At 45.2% G+C, this 17,588-nt stretch overlaps 2 protein-coding genes across 4 annotated transcripts in view; one reads left to right on the forward strand and one right to left on the reverse strand.

Moving 5' to 3' along the window:
- Positions 1 to 375: 375 nt before the first annotated feature.
- On the forward strand, positions 376 to 1,762 carry TOMM6 (translocase of outer mitochondrial membrane 6). The gene is made up of 3 exons (XM_044250720.1): positions 376 to 583; positions 1,104 to 1,208; positions 1,436 to 1,762. The coding sequence occupies exons 1-2, from the start codon at positions 456 to 458 to the stop codon at positions 1,198 to 1,200; spliced, it is 225 nt and encodes a 74-aa protein (XP_044106655.1). The 5' UTR covers positions 376 to 455; the 3' UTR covers positions 1,201 to 1,208; positions 1,436 to 1,762.
- Positions 1,763 to 2,449: 687 nt separating this feature from the next.
- USP49 (ubiquitin specific peptidase 49) overlaps positions 2,450 to 17,588 on the reverse strand; it is a 94,193-nt gene continuing 79,054 nt past the window's right edge. For all 3 annotated transcript variants that reach the window (XM_044250723.1, XM_044250722.1, XM_044250721.1), the window contains exons 3-7: positions 15,000 to 16,368; positions 13,689 to 13,893; positions 10,053 to 10,161; positions 9,281 to 9,486; positions 2,450 to 8,328 (exon numbers count right to left, since the gene is read on the reverse strand). In XM_044250723.1, the coding sequence (XP_044106658.1) occupies positions 8,138 to 8,328; positions 9,281 to 9,486; positions 10,053 to 10,161; positions 13,689 to 13,893; positions 15,000 to 16,340 (2,052 nt within the window). In that variant the 5' untranslated portion in view covers positions 16,341 to 16,368 and the 3' untranslated portion in view covers positions 2,450 to 8,137. The remainder of the gene's footprint in view (positions 8,329 to 9,280; positions 9,487 to 10,052; positions 10,162 to 13,688; positions 13,894 to 14,999; positions 16,369 to 17,588) is intronic.

Genomic DNA, 17,588 nt, shown 5'->3' on the forward strand with positions numbered 1-17,588 from the left:
TGACTTCTGACGGAGACGTTCTTGGGGAACCCCACCTCCCAAAGCTTCACATCCCCTGCGGAACTAACCCCTATGCCCACCCCTCCGCCCCCCCCTCCCCGGCACAGTCCCATCCTCAGCATCTTTCTGAGCCAATGAAGTGATCACTCAGAGACCACGTGTGGCGGTGCCCAGGTTGTCCAGCCCAAGGCCTAGAGGGAGCCGGAGGTGGGACGCCATCCGGCGACAGTAGTGCGGGATCGCGCTCCCCTTCTCGCTGAGGTCGTGGAGGCGCAGCCCGGGAGTTGTCCCTCTCCCCTAGGGGCTGTCCCTCTCCCCCAGGAGCCAAACCCAGCTGGAGCAGTGGCGCCCCCTGCCGCCAGTCGTCGGCGGAAGTGCAAGGCCGGAAGTTGCGTGCGCCCCCGGCGCCCACACGGTGCGTCGGGAGAGGCCTTGCGGAGCTCCAGCGTGCCGCTATGGCTTCCAGTGGGGTTGGCGTGAGCGCTGCTGGCGCGACAAATGAAGCACCCGAAATCCCGGACAACGTGGGAGATTGGCTCCGGGGCGTCTACCGCTTCGCCACCGACAGGAACGACTTCCGGAGGTAACCGAGACCCCGGGAACTTGTCTCTTTCTGGTCCTCCGAGCCCCCTGCTTACCTCCTCTACTTGCTGTCTTCGCCCAGGCTGGCCCCTCTGCGTTGCCAGCGTCTTGGCCTCTTAGTGGCTCTGGCTGCGCTTTGGAGAGGCCCTTGACTGGTAGAGTTCCTATGCAGCAGAACCGATTTTTTGAGTTTCTGGACTATGTCTGGAGAATCTCACCCTGTCCTGGGGGACTCGGGGAAAAAGAGGCGCCAACACAAACAGACTTTAAAGCCCTGGGCGAGTGCTTAATTGGCCTTTGCATTTGATTCTGCTCTTATTAGAGACAGAAACGAGCTCTTAGGTAACCGTGTAGGTCTTGGGCAACCTCACTGTTGTAAAGCCCTGCGGTCCTGCGATTCTAGAATAGTGTTTTTCCTTTGATAGTTTTTTCCAGGTGATGGTCTTTTCCCCCAGTATCTTTCGTTAATTAAAGACAAGTGGTTCAGTGACCACAGGGTTAATGAAGTGTCCTTTCCCCAGGAACTTGATCCTCAATTTGGGACTTTTTGCTGCGGGCGTTTGGCTGGCCAGGAATTTGAGTGACATTGACCTAATGGCACCTCAGCCTGGAGTGTAGCCAAATAGGTAAGCACTTAACTACTGCTCTGCGTGTCTCGGAGCTTTAGAGGCTGAACCAATAATTTTTACCATGTATGCACAAAATACAGAAAAGAGACTTGACAAAAGTCCTTTGACTAGCCCTAGTTAAATGTGTTACAGATGTTGCAAGAAATTTTGAGTCTCTTAATAATTTTCTTCCAGTACTTTTTTGTATTTCTAATGCCACGTGTTGTCCTGTGGTCTGATTGCAGACACATGGAAGCCCCCGTGCTGTATTTGAACCTTCCAAAAACAGAGCCTCCAATCTTTGACTGTCACAAGACTTGCCCTGATGGAAGTTGAAGTTTCATACAGAGGGGCACCTTTCCTGCCCGACTGATTTCCTTTTCTCCGTTGAGCCCGCTCAGAACTCCGTTCTCTGGTCAGCAGTCAGGTTTCAGCCAAAGTGTTGTCCTCTGTTCTGTAAAGTTCTGTACATAGTTCCCAAGTTTCTGCAGGGGGTGATCTTTGTGCTTGTCCTGAGGAATAACCTAATGGTATTTTAACAGATATTTGGAATAAAGACTGCACACAAAGAATCATTTTATTCTTTTAATAAGAAACTTCAGCTTACAAAAACAAGGTGTAAAAAGTCAAGATTTACAAAAATCATAAAAACATGATTTATAGTTCACACTCAAGAGACAGGAACAAGCCCCAAACAGATTGTAACAGAGGTGGTTTGCTTTAAAAGGGGGGGAAAAAAAAAAGAAAAGAAAACTGTAGCCACTGTACATTGATGTCAACATAAGGTGAAACTTATTTTGGAGGAATTTCCACTTTTTTGAGCAGAACTATGGGAAGAAGCCATTTGGTGTTGCATAGCATTTTAGTGCACCAGGTGGGTTTTCCAGGCACCAGAGGGCATTGTTGCTGTCATCAAGTGGGATTTGTTGATGGAAAGAGGGCAGTGATGTGCAATGGAGGCAAAGTGTAAGCAAGCCTGGGCAGTGGGCACGGAAGTGTCACTGCCTGAGGAAGCTGCTTTCTTCACAAGGAAATAGAGGTTTTCTTACCCTAAATTCACGATAGTGTCAATGTCCAAGAGTTGGGAGTTCTTTGGAAATGGAACATATGGAAAAGACTCATGTAGGCTCAGGTAGATGTGGAGATGGTAGGCAATTTTATTCCCAGTTAATTTATTCTAAGCATTTAAAAATTTTTGTTTTAAAATTTATTTAACCTCTCTACACCTAACATGGGGCTCAAACTCATGACCTGGGTATCAAGAGTCGCATGCTCTTCTGACTGAGTCAGCCAGGTACCCCATCTACTAGTCATTTTTTAAAATCCTGCTTTTCCATGCCAGGTCTCCTATGGAACTGGTATGGGATTAAAGGACATGAATTGGAAAAGAGGGGGATCAGTATGAATACACCACAGTGGCCTAATTATTAGAACTGACAGATGTCTTACCGATCTGTTCACAAAAGGTAAATAGGACAAAACAGTCCTTTTTGACCCTACCTGTGTAAATCTCATTAAGAAATCTGTTTGAGAATGATATTGTGTATGTGTATTTTACAAAGCACCATTCCCTTGCGGTAATCAGGCAGGTCCTATCTGTTAGGGAGGAGTGTGAGTGTGTGTGAATTCAGGCCTGAGACGGCTTACCATAAAGCCAAGACCCTCTAAGAATCTGTCTGCACTGGGACCACAGATAGTTTGACAGGTGTAATAGCCATCTGACTGGGTGTTAAGATGAGGGTCACATACATGAGATCAAGGCTTAGATTGAAGCCATCACCTCCCAAATGGTGACCAGGAAGGAAACTTTAAAGCCATAGCATAGATTCTAAGCCCCTTCAGATCTGCATCAGACCACTGCTAAAACAAGAAATACTGGCACCTCCTGTTCTTCATAGAAACAGATCCTTAAAGTCTGCAACCTGATCTTCTCATAACTGTCAGCAGTTCTACTTTATAAAGTTTTTCAAAGTTGAAAATAAAATGCAGCAAAAATTAAGACATGGCAGCTTCCATGTCATATTTCACCCAAAATTTTGTTTTAACTTCAAGTAATAGTATTTATTGTTAGTTGGTTTATAAAGCCATAATACTGGCAAGGTAAAGTTTCATTTAAACTGGCTTAATTCCTCAAAGTGTTAAGAATTTAGCAAGTAAAGCTATCAAATCTACAATCTCCCCAAATTTCAATGAATAGTCATTAATTCTGTAGATTAAAATGCTGGCTTTCACCATTCCAACACAACATCCTCCCCGAGCGAAGTCAATTTCGCATCTGTCACATGGTTTTTAGCCCTGGCTGGTTAACACAGTACTACAGAAATCTCTTACACTACCTGGTTAGATTTTAAGTGGAAACATGCCAGTAGAAGAATGGAAAGAGTCCACAAAAATGACCATTTGCCCCAGTGCTAGAATAGCTATGGTGTATTTAGAACAATGTGTGGGTTGAAGATTAAACACTGGTTAAAGTCAGAGCCCTAGACCAAGAGAATGGTTAAACGTGAAAGATCTAAACTAAACTCACAGTCGTATTTAGAAGATGCTTTCAGCTTTAGTGCTGATTTCAAAAAGAATCTGAACCACCAGGGAGATGTATACTTACCCAGTAAAAAAAACTAAGTTGCCATGGGAGATTCTGCTCCAAAAGTACAACCTCCTCACCTAATTAGGCCAGTAATTAGGCTGAAGGAACCAATTATAAAATGTGCTTTGAGCAGTGAGCTTTTTAAACACCCTTTGGTGAAGTCTCGTGAGCTCAGTGGAAACCTTAAGGTCAGAGTGAAAGAATAGGCTGTAAACAGCCTTGCAGGTGAGTGGGCTGGGTCTTCTCCCCTTCCACAGCCACTCAGCACCATCCCAGTCGCGCCTGCCAGGGAAAAGGGCTGGGGGGCCAGGACAGGTTCTTTGAGCCTTCTCTTTTGCATATTACACAGTGCACTGGCTTGCTATACAATCTAAAGGTTTACATATAGGGGATTGTGTCCTACACTGCTTCCTGAAATTTTGTGCAAAAGAACCTCGGAACTAATTAATGAAGGCAATACTTCAGGAGGAACCATTTTTGTTCAACTTCTACTATAAGTTGCCCAGCATTAGGAAAAAAAGGCCCTTTCTGAACATTTTGTGCTCTCCCAACCAGCTGGAAAAGCAACCCTTCCACTCATAAGATATAACCCGATAAGGGTATAGTATATGTTTGAGAAGAGTTAGCACTCCCAGCCTACCCGAAAAGGACTGAATTAATGTTTGGAACATAAAAGAGGTGGTGAGAAAGAACAGGGTACATAGTCTGCCTTGAAAAGCAGCCATTTGATGAATAGTCACAAATCCAAAGATTTTGGACATTACAGTAAAATTTCAGAACTTGCTGGTAAGAAGAATTATCTTTCACACACATGAGATGAAATGCTTTTAAAAAGTCTGATACCAAATGTCCTTTACACTGTACAGACCCATTTGCCACCCGAAATGACAAGGCGACATCCTTCCCTTAATCTTTTCAATCCCATGCAAACCATAACGGTACAAGGCACCAAATGTTATGAATTGTATAAAATTAGTTCACAAAGCTTTATCAATAAGTAAAACAAACTCCATCTCCCCCTCCCTGCCTGCCCACCCACATCCCACCCCCCCACACCCAACCAAGTTTTCATTCTGTACTACCGTCGACCTCTCTCAGGCTTATGCAGGGGCCTGACTAGGGCCATCCGTGCCCCACTGCCAGCCAATCCATTTTATTAGTTCTTGTACTTGGATGAAGCTATAAGCATAGCCAGAGTAGGGAACTCATACAATCATTGACTCTAGAAGCCTTGCCATTAAAAACAAAAATAAACTCTTCTATTGAGTCCATAGGACACATTAACCCTCCTACAGTTTTCTAATTTTATTCATGACATTTTAAGAGACATCTGGAAATTCTTTTCAGTGTGGCACTGCTCCCCTCAGCCTGAGAGGGGACTGGATCAAAACTGGCAAGAGCTCTGCCCACCATTTATTAAGAGCTTCAGTTCCTGGCTGTTGAGGGCATTCCTAATTTTTTTTTTTTTTTTTTAAACACTAGCATGGATGCTCACCTCAGAGGCAACCACAAGTATGAGGGTCAAACTAGATTGAGGTAAAAAATCCTTTTTGAGGGCCAGGGTGCATTCATCTTGGCTGGCTACAGCAGAAAGTAAACACACCAGCCAACTACAAAGGGTTCCTGGAACGGGACTCCAACTACTTGTCTGGGAGAAGCAGGCCCCGTAGGTTCAGTTAGGAGATCTTGGGTTTGATTTGGCAGCATCTAGTCAACGTCTACCTGGTTCTTATCTTCTTCTCTTTAGAATGTTTCAGTTTAAAGTGAGATGCAACTAAGAAATACATCTACTTCCAATATGTAAATAAATTAAAGGCAAAGGGACATTTCCCTCACAACAGCCATTGGCTTATGCAGCAGGGAACTCTTTAATAAAAGTTTCCATAAATACTAACTTCTCAACAGCGTCTAGTGCTGCTGCCTCTGGGTACCTGAGGTGTCTGTGACTGCAGGGGCACCTTTGAGAGTATGCAGCTCAGTGAGGACTCTGGTAGTGGTTTCTATTCCAACTCATTTTAAACAATTTTATGAACTTATTAACGGGTGCTCAGCTAAGTCAAGCATTTCTTTCACAGAGTTCTTAAGTCTGCTTAATAATTCTTATAAATATTTGGTATAAAACTATTTTTAAAAATTAAATTTGAAGATCTTTTAATTTTCCATTAAAGTTCCATTTTTCTTAAGTTTCCCCGGAAACAGCCTGAGGGATGAAGTAGATGCTCTATTAGTTCTTTTCCATTTGTAAGTTCTCTTTTTCTAGAATAACAAATACAGCATTCAAAGAAAGATGAGGCACAATTTATATTTTCCTATTCACTCTCCTTGCAGTTTTTTGCTTGTTTTTTTGTTTTGTTTTGTTTTGTTTTTGTTTTGAGTTAATGGGCTTTTTCATTGCCAAGAAAAGTCATCACCAAGACTGCCAACTTAAAAATGTGGATCTAGAGAGTATAGCTTTGCATCAGAGCCTCTGGCAGCATGGGCAGCTGTGACACTTTAAAACAGTGTCCAGGAGAGGGTGAGCCCGGGCCAAGCTTGTACAAAGAAGCCTGCAGTAGACAATATAAACCAAATAGCATAAAAAATGCCATACGCTATCGCTTCCAAATAAAAGCTAAATATTACAGAAACCTCACAGTGTTGGAAAAAGCAAGTTTAATTTAAAATATAGTCACTCCCCTTTCTTTATCAGGGTGAGCCATTTTCTATCTGAATTTCCTCCATGTCTCAGTGCTGTCTGACAGGTCCTGTGGGAGAGTCCATCTCAAAAGAGGTCAACAGCAAATGCTACAGATCTGCTCTGGATATGGGGCTCATTAACACCCCTAAGCTACGACCCTCATTCTTACCCCCTCTTTTCCCAACTTCCCACCCTTCCCCAACTCCCTCCACATCTGCTTCCTTCAAGTGACAACTGTACTTCTACCTGAATTGAAACATTAGGTTGATACACTCAGTCAGAAGATGAGCATTCATAGTGACAGGCTGAGGCAGGCTGCAGCAGCCCCACAGTGAGAGTTCCGGGCTGCATTCACTTTTACTGCAGGACTGAGAAGGGAAATTCAGTGGTGCCTTATGAGAAGGAGGGCTTCCATCTGGGCAATTTCATTCCACTTAGAAACTGACCCGGTATAAAAAGAAATATGTATTTTACTAGCACTTAAGTAAAAGACAGGGCACTCTTTTTTTCTTTTTTTTCCCCCTTCAGATGGACTGAGTGTAGGAGGGTAAAGAAACAGTAAGGATTATCAAATTTGGGAGGGAACAGGCTGGGGCCAGCAGCAAGGAACTGTTCAGACACATGGGGGCAGATTCCCAAGCCCTAGAAAAGCGTAAGTTCCCAAACCTTGTGCTGAACAAGAATGTTCCAAGCCCTCCAGGTGCAAGCTAAAAGCTGCAGGCTAAGAAAAGCTATGTGCTGCACTAAGGTGAAAACAGGTGATGGGCATTCAGATAAGGCCTGCTCCACCAGCTATCCCTGCCTACCCTCAACTGAATTCTGAGCCAGCCTCAGACAACTGACCTAAAGACCAATTTATACCAAACCATGTGCTTGTCCTCTACCTGAACCAGAGATATGCTACAGAACTGGGTAGCCAGGGGCGCCCTTCAGCTTGGCATGCAACTAATAACATGTCATGGACCAGCTGATTGCTTCCCCATATGAACTGCTCCTTTAGAATGAAGGGATGTTCAGAAGACGTGGAATGATTCAATGACAGCAGCAGCCAGGGAAGGTAGAACACTTGAAAAATCTCCCGTTTTGCATGGGGAAACTTGCTCTACGCATCTCATTCCACTCTCTCACTGCTATTCCCCAAAAAAGGAAGTCTGCAAGTTGTCAGCCCTTGAGGGTTACTTCCTTTGTGGGGACAAATCCTTATTATTCACTTCCTGCCTTGGAACCAATCCCATCCAGCAAGCTGCCAGCCCAGGGCCCCACCTCACATGCTCTGTCCAGGGCTGTTCACATCAGGAGGGTTCTTCTGGGGTCACAAGGAGGTCCCGGTTAATGGGGGAATCATGTAATGAAAAGAAAACATGGCTGCTCTCCTGGCTGCATATGATCAATTTACCCCCTTTCCTCCACCCAGATCCTCTCTATTCAGAAGCAACTGATGAAAGAATCTTCATAGAAGTTACTCCTTCTGTTTTATCAAAGGACGGAATTCCCAAATCCATTTAAGAGAAAGTGACTACAGATTTTATGATAGAACATGAGTCACCTAGCACCTTCTGCTGTAGTCCCAGTGAGGCAAATCTAGTACTCTGTTCCTGCACTAAACCTTATTTCCTGTAAGAGGAAAGATATACGAACACCAATAGTTTAAAAGCAGGCCAGTCCTTGAAACGTGCCTCCCATTCAGGGGACGAGCCGTGGTCTGCCCTCATCGTTGTTGCTGGACTGCACCTGAGCTTGGAGTTGGTTTTCTGAAATTCTTGCATTGCCCTGAACTGTTCTTTGCGTGTAAAAAAGGATGTAGGCTTGAGTTTTGCACACTTCCTCGACACTGCATACATTCAGCTTTGAGTCATTGCAGTGGACCCAAAAACCTAGGAAACCAAAGGAAAGAAAGAGAGAAAGTGACTACCCAACTTGTATTTCCAATCAGCAGGCAAAACCAGGAGATGAAGAAAGGGACAGAGGAGTTCAGAACAGAACCAGCCCCTGACTGGTAGTGGGGGCGGGGAAGCGGGGGAGCCGGGAAGATTGGTAAAGGAAACCAACAGACTTCCCTGCCACCACTGGCTTCAACTCCACCCAAGCTCACCGCAATACTACTTACAATCAACTGACTAATTTTTGTCCTCATTTTATTCAGGCTTTTTCATTGCCCACTAGGGCCTTCTACAAAGGCAGCCTGAGGACTGGGAGCTAAGAGATGGGAAGAGGAGAGGCAGAGGTGAAATGGACATGGAGGAGTGGTAAAAGGAAATTTAGAAGGAATAAAAAGTTATTTCACCCTGGCCGGCTTAAGGGCTGCAGCACAGCCCATCCACCTCAGTGCACAGTAGCTGGGAGGCTGTGCTCTGGGGGGACAAGGACTGAAAGCTCCTTAGGCGGGACCTTGTACCCCCATACCTCCTATGGTAAGGACACAGAAGTGCTCAGGAAATGTATTCAGCTTTATTATCAGCCAGGGCTGGTGAAATTAATACAGTATCTCCATGAGGTTACGAATAGCATTTCTGCATAACCACGAAGGAAACAGAGGTCTGCAGAAGTATTAATAACAATGAAAAACCTCTAAAATTAATTGAACATTATGTTCTAGGAACCATGCTAAGTACTTTTACATGTGTCGGTTCCTGTCCATTCTTAGTACAATCTTCTGTTGTCACTTGGTGATATATCCAAAATCTGAACTCCACTTTCACAGTTCTTTCCACTAGATTTTCATGTATGTAATATCCCCCTATAGATGAAGTAAAAGGAAAGCGATGGAATGTGGACACACCAACCCTTTTCCGTGTTCCCCCACCCCACAGAGTCGAGCGCACGCACCTCCCTCTGTGTTGTAGCAATAGGCTGTGTAGTGTCCTGAGCCAAACCCTTTCCCGTGATGCATGACCACTGCGGAGAGATCATAGGCAAAGGTCTCTTTGTCAAGAGAGGAGAGCATGTCCCTGCAGCAGTAAGGTTCCATGGTTAATACCTGGTCAAAGACGACATGGACCCCAATCTTCTCTCGATGATTACGGCCAGACCACCTAAAACAAGGATAGAAAGTTCTTACTAGTAAAAAAATGCCATATGTTATCCTAGCAAGAGGAAGGTAAAACAGGGAACTGAGAATACATAACCTTCCAGATGTGGCTTTTGCATCAATAAAACAGTGATCGATGTCCACATATATTTCCTGTGAGTGTTCCATAATGAACTCTGAAACTAGAAATCCCTAAAACAAGCAATTCAGGCAATAATGTTTTTGTAGTTTACTGCCTGCCCTTCTTTTCACAGATTATGCCATATTTGGTCCTGAAGGTGATTCCTGATAACCCAGGTGAGGCTAGAGAATCTCCAAGCACAGACACCCAGTGCAGGCTGGCTGATGGGACAGAGCCGTGTAAGCTGAAGCCCTCTCCTGCCCGCTGCCCCGCCCCCCTTGAACATGCCTCACTGGGCAGGAAGCATTTAATCACTATAGAAAGTGCAAGGTCTCTAGGGAACAGGCTTCTCATCCCAACACCAAAGAAGACATCCACCCTCACCAAAGCCTTTGAGGCAGCTGTCCCCACAGCTCACAGCCACCTGGAAGGCCCCAAAGCAAGCTCACCTGAATCTTTTAAGGTGCAGCCGGAGGACCTGAGGTAGTCTGTAGATCATTAACTGCTTTCTAGCTTCACTCAGAACAAGGGGTTTGGGATTGGATTTTCGTCGTTTGCCTATATGGTTTGGGAAGGTATAAGACATAGGAGAGTGAGGAGTCTCGTTCCTTCTTGGCTATGGCAGAGACTATGACTTGCCACCCGATATGCCTTATTTCTCAGTACTAGGACCTCGTTTTATCTGGGGCAGTGCTGTGACCCCTTGTCAGTCTGCATTTCCCAGCCCCACATGCCCGCCTGGTATGGCCACAGCAGTTCTCCCAGACACGGAAGGGATGACCATGTGATGGCACTCTTAGGGTGACTGCAACTGCTCCTCTTGGACCACGAGGTAACCTTGGGGAAGGAAGCCTTGAACTAGTCACATTGAAAGGTGGAAAGAGCTTGGGTCCCCAGTGACCATGCAGCTACTATGCTAGTCCCTGAATGTCCTTCAGACTTCTTTTATAGAACAGAAAAAAAAATTATACTTCATTTTAAAGTCATTATTTGAGGGGCCCCTGGGTGGCTCAGTGGGTTAAAGCCGCTGCCTTCGGCTCAGGTCATGATCCCAGGGTCCTGGGATCGAGCCCCACGTCGGGCTCTCTGCTCCATAGGGAGCCTGCTTCCTCCTCTCTCTCTCTCTGCCTGCCTCTTTGCCTATGTGTGATCTCTGTCTGTCAAATAAATAAATAAAATCTTTAAAAAAAAAAAAAAAAATAAAAATAAAGTCATTATTTGAGTTAACTGAAAACAACCAAACCTAATCCTTATATATCCACTTCCAATTTTTTTAAAGAGATTTTATTTATTTATTTGACAGAGATCACAAGTAGGCAGAGAGGCAGGCAGAGAGAGATGGGGAAATAGGCTCCCTGCTGAGCAGAGAGCTAGATGCAGGGCTCCATCCCAGGACCCTAAGATCATGACCTGAGCCGAAAGCAGAGGCTTAACTCACTGAGCCACCAAGGCACCCCTCCACTTCCAAATTTTTGCATCAGCAGCCTCCAAAACTGGTATGGGTTTTGGGTGATATATTCCCAATATTATGGATTTATTAATGAAATATACTGGAAGGTCGCTGCAACAGCACACACGCAGAGTAGAAGCACATGTCAGGGTTCTATGCCTATATATATATGGGCTTATCACTTAAATTGTGATGCACCAGAATGTAATTTTAAAACTTTTTGTTTTCATCAAGTAGGCCTAATTCTATTTCCTGATCACAGCTAGTTGTATGCTGTTCAAAACTCTCATCTTTAGTTTCCTCTCCTGTAAAATGGAAATAATGCATGTATTTCAGGCTTGGAAAAAAAGTAAGAGGGCACAGGATTGCTAAAGGACAGAATATTTAAACAGATTCTTTCTTCAGCATGATTTGTGACGTATACAAATATTTTCAAAAGAAACTGCTAGTTTTATAGTTTTATGCTGTATCTAGTTTTTGAAACATGTTTCTTGGATAAAAGCACACGGCTGGACATGGAAGGAAAAGGTGGACAGACTGGCCAAATTCATCCAGTCCAAAGCAGAACCAGTGGTTAGACTCTCATTTTGTTTCTAAAGCTACTGAATTGTGAGGGGGAATGCATTTCTAAATTACATCAGATAAACAATGGAAATAAAGTTCTCTTAATTTCCATGGGAAGCCTTCTCTATACCCATTTACTGACAATTGCTCGGTTTTTATATTAATTAGACTAGTGAATGGATGGGAATATAAACTAGTGGTCCTCTGTGCTGCCTGCTAATTACCTTTGAGATATCATGGTCTCAGTGTCTGAACGGCTTGACATCTAAGTCCTGTCTATACCACTCATGAAAGGCAGCAAATCGCAGCCAAATGATGCTTCACAGGGCTCCCTGGGACAATAGGACGTGGGGCTGCTGGTTCTCATAACAGTCTGTAGCAGATGAGTGTGCCAGAGAACTTTTCAGTAGGGCTGGTGGTCATGATATGTGGGGCATGAACAAAAAGAAAATTCAAAGGGGGGCCTGGCCTTCTTTTACATTCTAATTCCCCAAAAGATTTTCAGAAACTATTGCAGTGCTGCCTGGGAACCCTGGCAGTGACTGCCACTCTCAGTAGAGGGAGTATGTGAGCTAAGATGAAGACAATACAGAATCGGCTTTGTTTCCCTAAAATGAAATTCACAAAGAAAAAGAAATTACTGATTCAACTGAGATTGATCAGTTCTGTCTCCATTTGATTAAACTGGCCATGAAGAGAGGTAGAAGCCTGATAGTTTTTAAACTTCACAAGCACATTACAACAATGCATCTCGTACCTTTCGCCATAGCTCTCCTTCCCTACTATTTGAGCTTGCCTAGAGAAATCCTGATACATTGGCACATCTGGCAACCAGAAAAATAATCCTTTCTTGCAAAAATAAATAAAAGTATTTTCTCCTTAATCCGCCTTGTCCGAGAACGATGGGAGTTAAAGCTGTTAGCCTCCTTCTGTTCCTCACAAGTAAAAAGCTTTAGGATAATCACTACCTTAAAAAAAACAAACAAATACTGTTCTAATAAGGTAATTTAAGTCACAACCTTTATATCTCGATAAGGAACCGGGCAGGTGACTCTGTAGTTAACCAAATACACCATATCAAATTTTCTTTAAAAATGGGAGAATAATATCAAGCATGATTTTTTGTTTTTGTCCTGCCTCTTCAAGGACAATAGGTTTCCCAGAGTTCACTATTTTAAAAGACCATATATGCAAATATTCCAATAAGGGTTATCATAAAATTGTGGTTCTCAAAACTTGTAGTCACAACTACTTTATGGGTGCAAATTGATCTCAAGACATCTATACAATCCATTAATTTTAGTTTCCAAACCCAAATTCGAACTTCCAGGTATTTGCTCTGCATTTTCTCTGTACGTGTTGGGTTAGCAAACGCACTAAGTGGTAGTGTGGCAAGACACAAGGAGCTCTGCATAAGGTACCTACATAACCAGGTGGAAAGAGTTCCACTTTAAAATGAGAGCCATGACAGAGAAATACTGTCTTACGACCTTCCCCAGATGCATGGCATGTGAAGGCATGTGAAGAAACAAATGCAGAAAGTAACCATGAAGCGTATGCACCTTCTGGCTTGCCTTCCTGGTCTCATACCAATCTATAGCATCAATTCTGACAGGCTTGAAATCTGCAAATACAGTACAAGGCACATGTTTCTGATACTGTAACCCTCAAACAAGCAATGCTACCTGACTTTAGATGAAATCAAAACTGTCAGATCAATATTCATGGATTTAATCAGGACCTTGTAGCACTACAAAGCTAAGCACTCACATTCTTAGAGGCTCATTTCAGAACCCACACTTGCAAATGCCTCCCAAGATAAGAACTAATGTCAATCACAGCAGGAGTCAAAGGAAGCCCAACTCTTAGGTTTTGTTTTGTTTTATAACAAATGATGTCCACACGCTTGTTTTCAGGAAAATGGGAGAAAAAAATCTTTAAAAGATGCTTTAGAACCACTCAATATTATCAGTGTTACTTTGGACTAAGAGGGCAAAAACAGCACCTTACACTGACAGTCCAGATGCATGTTTCCCCTCTCCCTCTCCACTTCTACCCCCCCAGCACTCACTGTTGCACTGGTCACAAGCGTAGATTCTCCCTTCCAGGGCCTCTGTCTCTGTGAACTTGGCCAGCATCTCAGTGAGCAGGCACTCTGTCTGATTCAAAGGGACAAACCCCTTTTCTATGCAGTGATACCGTTCAGGGAATTCCAGGGACAGATCCCAAAAGGGCTCAATGGTATTGGATTTGTAATTGCATGATACACATGTGACCTAGAATGAAAAAATTGATTTACAGGTTATATAACCTCCATGCTTCCCACATACATTTTTGCTTGATTTATACAAAACATAACTTACCAAAACTAAGTGTATAGTTTTCAAAAAAACTTTAATTATAATATTAAAATAATAAATGTAACCTTAAGAGCATTAGAACATATTACTGTCAGTATACATTTCTAATTATGATGCTAGCTGGAACTGGAAAACCACACAGCACAGAGATTATTACCTACCCCTTTCTTTCTTCTCTCCTAAAGCATGCTCTACCATTCAGTGCTGTGGCAGTACAGACTGGGTTATCATGGGACCATTCTCAGATCAGTCTGAGATAGAGAATTAACGGATTCTTATCTGTTTCTCTTGTCATCATTCCTTCCTCATCCAAACCTTGCTGCTTCTACCCACTCCAACCGCCTCTCTTTTGCCCTTGTTTCTGGCAGTATCCTTATATGAGACACAAACCTCTGTAACATAATGTAGAGGTTTTACTTGAATCCATTACATTGCCCACCTTTTTAACTCTAAAAATTCTTTCTGCACATTTCCACAAAGTCTTACCCAAGAGTCTTTTCTTATGTCCCTACATAGCCTATGATACAGCAAATGAGAGGTAATGGGGAATAGAAGGGAGGCTTGCTTAGGCCTTTGGCAACCTCCTAGCCATCTCCCTTCCCTGTATGTACAGAATGTTCTGGAAGGAAGAAGGCTCTTTCAAACTACTGTGAAACCAAGGCTATAGGCAAACTGTTCAATTTCCTAATATTGATCAAAGATGGCATGCCAACAGATTCTTAATTATGACAATGAGATTATATATATATCACCAATACTGTCATTAAAGGTTAAAGACATTCACTGAAAATGACGCGGTATGGCAAATTCAACTTAAGATCTGCCCAGACAGAGGAGGCAAGTTCAACAACAAGGCCATAACAACACACAGCACAACCGAAGGTACAATGGCCACCCTCTGATACGCATCATGATGGCAAATGCTGGCTCTCTTCGTCCGTCCAATAACCTAGCAGAGGCACTCAGGGAAGCCCCAACTAACCAGTAAGACTCCCTGCCATGTGATGGGCAGGGCAACCTACCTGACTGAGTAGCTGCCCGTGGAATATGGTGTTCACCACCTTTAAGACCTGTTTGGTGAGCTTCCTCTGGGAGAAGGGGATGAGGATCCGGCGCGTGGTGCCCTCGGACTCGAGCTCCTGCTGCACTTTGTGCAGCAGCTCGCACAAGAACTCCTGCGCGTCCTGCTGGTCGTAGCCGCGGAAGGCGGGGATCAGGCTCCACACTGAGTGAAGCATGGCGAAGGGCGACACCAGGGCCCACTTTCCGGACCACATGACTCGGAAAAGGGTGTGCAGTTCGTGACAGAGGGAAATGTGCTTCGAGCTCGGCTCCTTGTTCTGGATGAGTTCTAGGCTCCTGCTGATGGAGGCCCCGCCATTGAAGCAGAGGGCCTCCCGCTCGCAAGCGTCAGCCCCCTCGCTCCTGGCCGACAGCTCCGTGGCGGAGCCGCCGGCCGGCCTGCCGGAGAGCGGAGCTTTCCCGTTGGGGGCCTTGGGAAACAGCTGCTGGGTCTGGGAAGGGTCGAGGTTCAGAAAACATTCGCGGAACTTCTGGAGGTGGCTGAGCACCTGCAGGATGGAGTTCATGTAGCAGGTGTTGCCCAGGTTGCGCAGGCCCGTGACGCCCGGCGCCATGGCGGGCGCGCGGCGCGGCGGCGGGCGGGCCCCGGTGGGCGCGCGCGGTGAGGCGGGGCGCGGGGCGTCGGCGGCGCGCGGGGCGTGCAGCAGCAGGCGCGCGCTCTTGCGCGGGGGGGCGCTGGCCAGCTCCTCCAGCAGCCGCCTCTTCACCTCGCGCCGCCGCTGCCGCGCCTCCTCCTTCTTGCGCTCCAGCGCCTCCTCCTGCCGCCGCTGCTCCAGCTTCGCCTGGCCGCGGGAGCTCTTCTCGAACCAGTGCCGCAGCGTCTTGGCCAGCAGGCGCTGGCGCCGGTACCACAGAGCCGTGAGCATCTGCGGCTGTCCCTGAGGAGCGCGCTGCGGCGGTACGGCATCCTCGCCGGCGGCCATGGACCGCAGCGTCCGGCCGCGCCTCAGCGGCGGGTCCTGCTTCTGGCCCCTGACCGCCAGCAGGGAGCTTCTGAGCAGCTTCAGGTCCCCCTCCGGGTTGTCGTTGAGCACGTAGTCCTTGCACAGGTAACAGAACACGTACAGATCCCGGACCTCCATGGCTAGCGGGTGCCCGGTCTCCTCAAAGTGTTTCAGGGCGTGATCTTCGATGTAGCGGCCGCAGGCCACGTGGGAGCACTTGAGACAAGCCCACACGGACTCGGTGGTGGCGCACTCCCGGCAGCACCACTTCTGTGGGTTCAGGATGGAGTGGTCCTGGGCGAGCCGCAACCGCCCGACATGTTTGCATCTATCCATGTCTCAGAGAAGGCTCCGCTCTTTCAACCTGGCACGACAGAGTCCCCAGAAAGAGAGAGAGAGAGCTTTCAGCAAAATATTTTCCCAGGAAAAGGCTTGCAACTGCCATTTTCAATTTAATGCTCATTACATTTTAATTCAAAATTGGTTCCGTTGGAAGGTTAAAAAAGACAGAAAGTAAAAAAGAAATACTGGGGGGAGGGCTTAGCACCAAGTTGAATCTTTACATTTTCTTTCTTTTTTTTTTTTTTTTAAGGAAGAATCTTTACATTTTCTAAGCCTGTACTAATTCTTGAATATCAGCTAATTTTTATGCAAGGCTAACTGGTATTCCTGAGGAAATGGCATTACCCTTAGTTCATATTGCACCCAACTGGCCACCAGGGGAAAGAAACTTGTATCCTGAACCATCTCTGAACTGATGATGTCCTGGAAGTGAAAGCCTCTATATCTTGAACTGATCAAGATCCTAGTTGTGGGGCGCCTGGGTTCTCGGTGGGTTAAGCCGCTGCCTTCGGCTCAGGTCATGATCTCGGGGTCCTGGGATCGAGTCCAGCATCGGGCTCTCTGCTCAGCGGGGAGCCTGCTTCCCCCTCTCTCTCTCTGCCTGCTTGTGATCTGTCTCTGTCAAATAAATAAATAAAATCTTAAAAAAAAAAAAGATCCTAGTTGTATGCACAAAGGGACAGAGGGCAGGAGAGACATGTTTTGTACACCAGTGAGAGATGAAGACCCTCAAAAAGTCAATCTTAGGTCCGTTTCAATGTACTTCAAAGCAAAGGTAACAGGATAAGATAAAGGTAAGAAAGAGAAAGTCCTCTACAGTACAAAGTATCATTTTTTTTCTTGAATCCAAATACCCTAAGGAGGTAGTGTGTGAGCCTCAATCTAAACAATTTTTTAAAGTAGGCTCTATGCCCAATGTGGAGTTCAAACTCACAAGCCCTAGATCAAGAGTCACATGTTCTACTAACTGAACCTACCAAGTGCTCCAATCTAAATACCATTTTATAGGTCTACTATGGTTGAATGTTTGTGTACCCCCTTTCATATGCTAAAATCTCTCTCTCACACACACACCCGGCAATGGCACTAGGAAATGAAGCCTTTGGGAGATGATTAGGTCAAGAATGGGTTGACCCTCATGGGATGAGCCTTCACTAATGGGATTTAAACTGTTTTAGAAAACAGTTCCCTCATCCTTCACCCATGTAAAGACACAACAAAAAGCCAACGTTATGGTCACAA

Source organism: Neovison vison, chromosome 1 (genome assembly GCF_020171115.1).
Source record: "Neovison vison isolate M4711 chromosome 1, ASM_NN_V1, whole genome shotgun sequence".
NCBI classification, from domain to species: Eukaryota; Metazoa; Chordata; class Mammalia; order Carnivora; family Mustelidae; genus Neogale; species Neogale vison.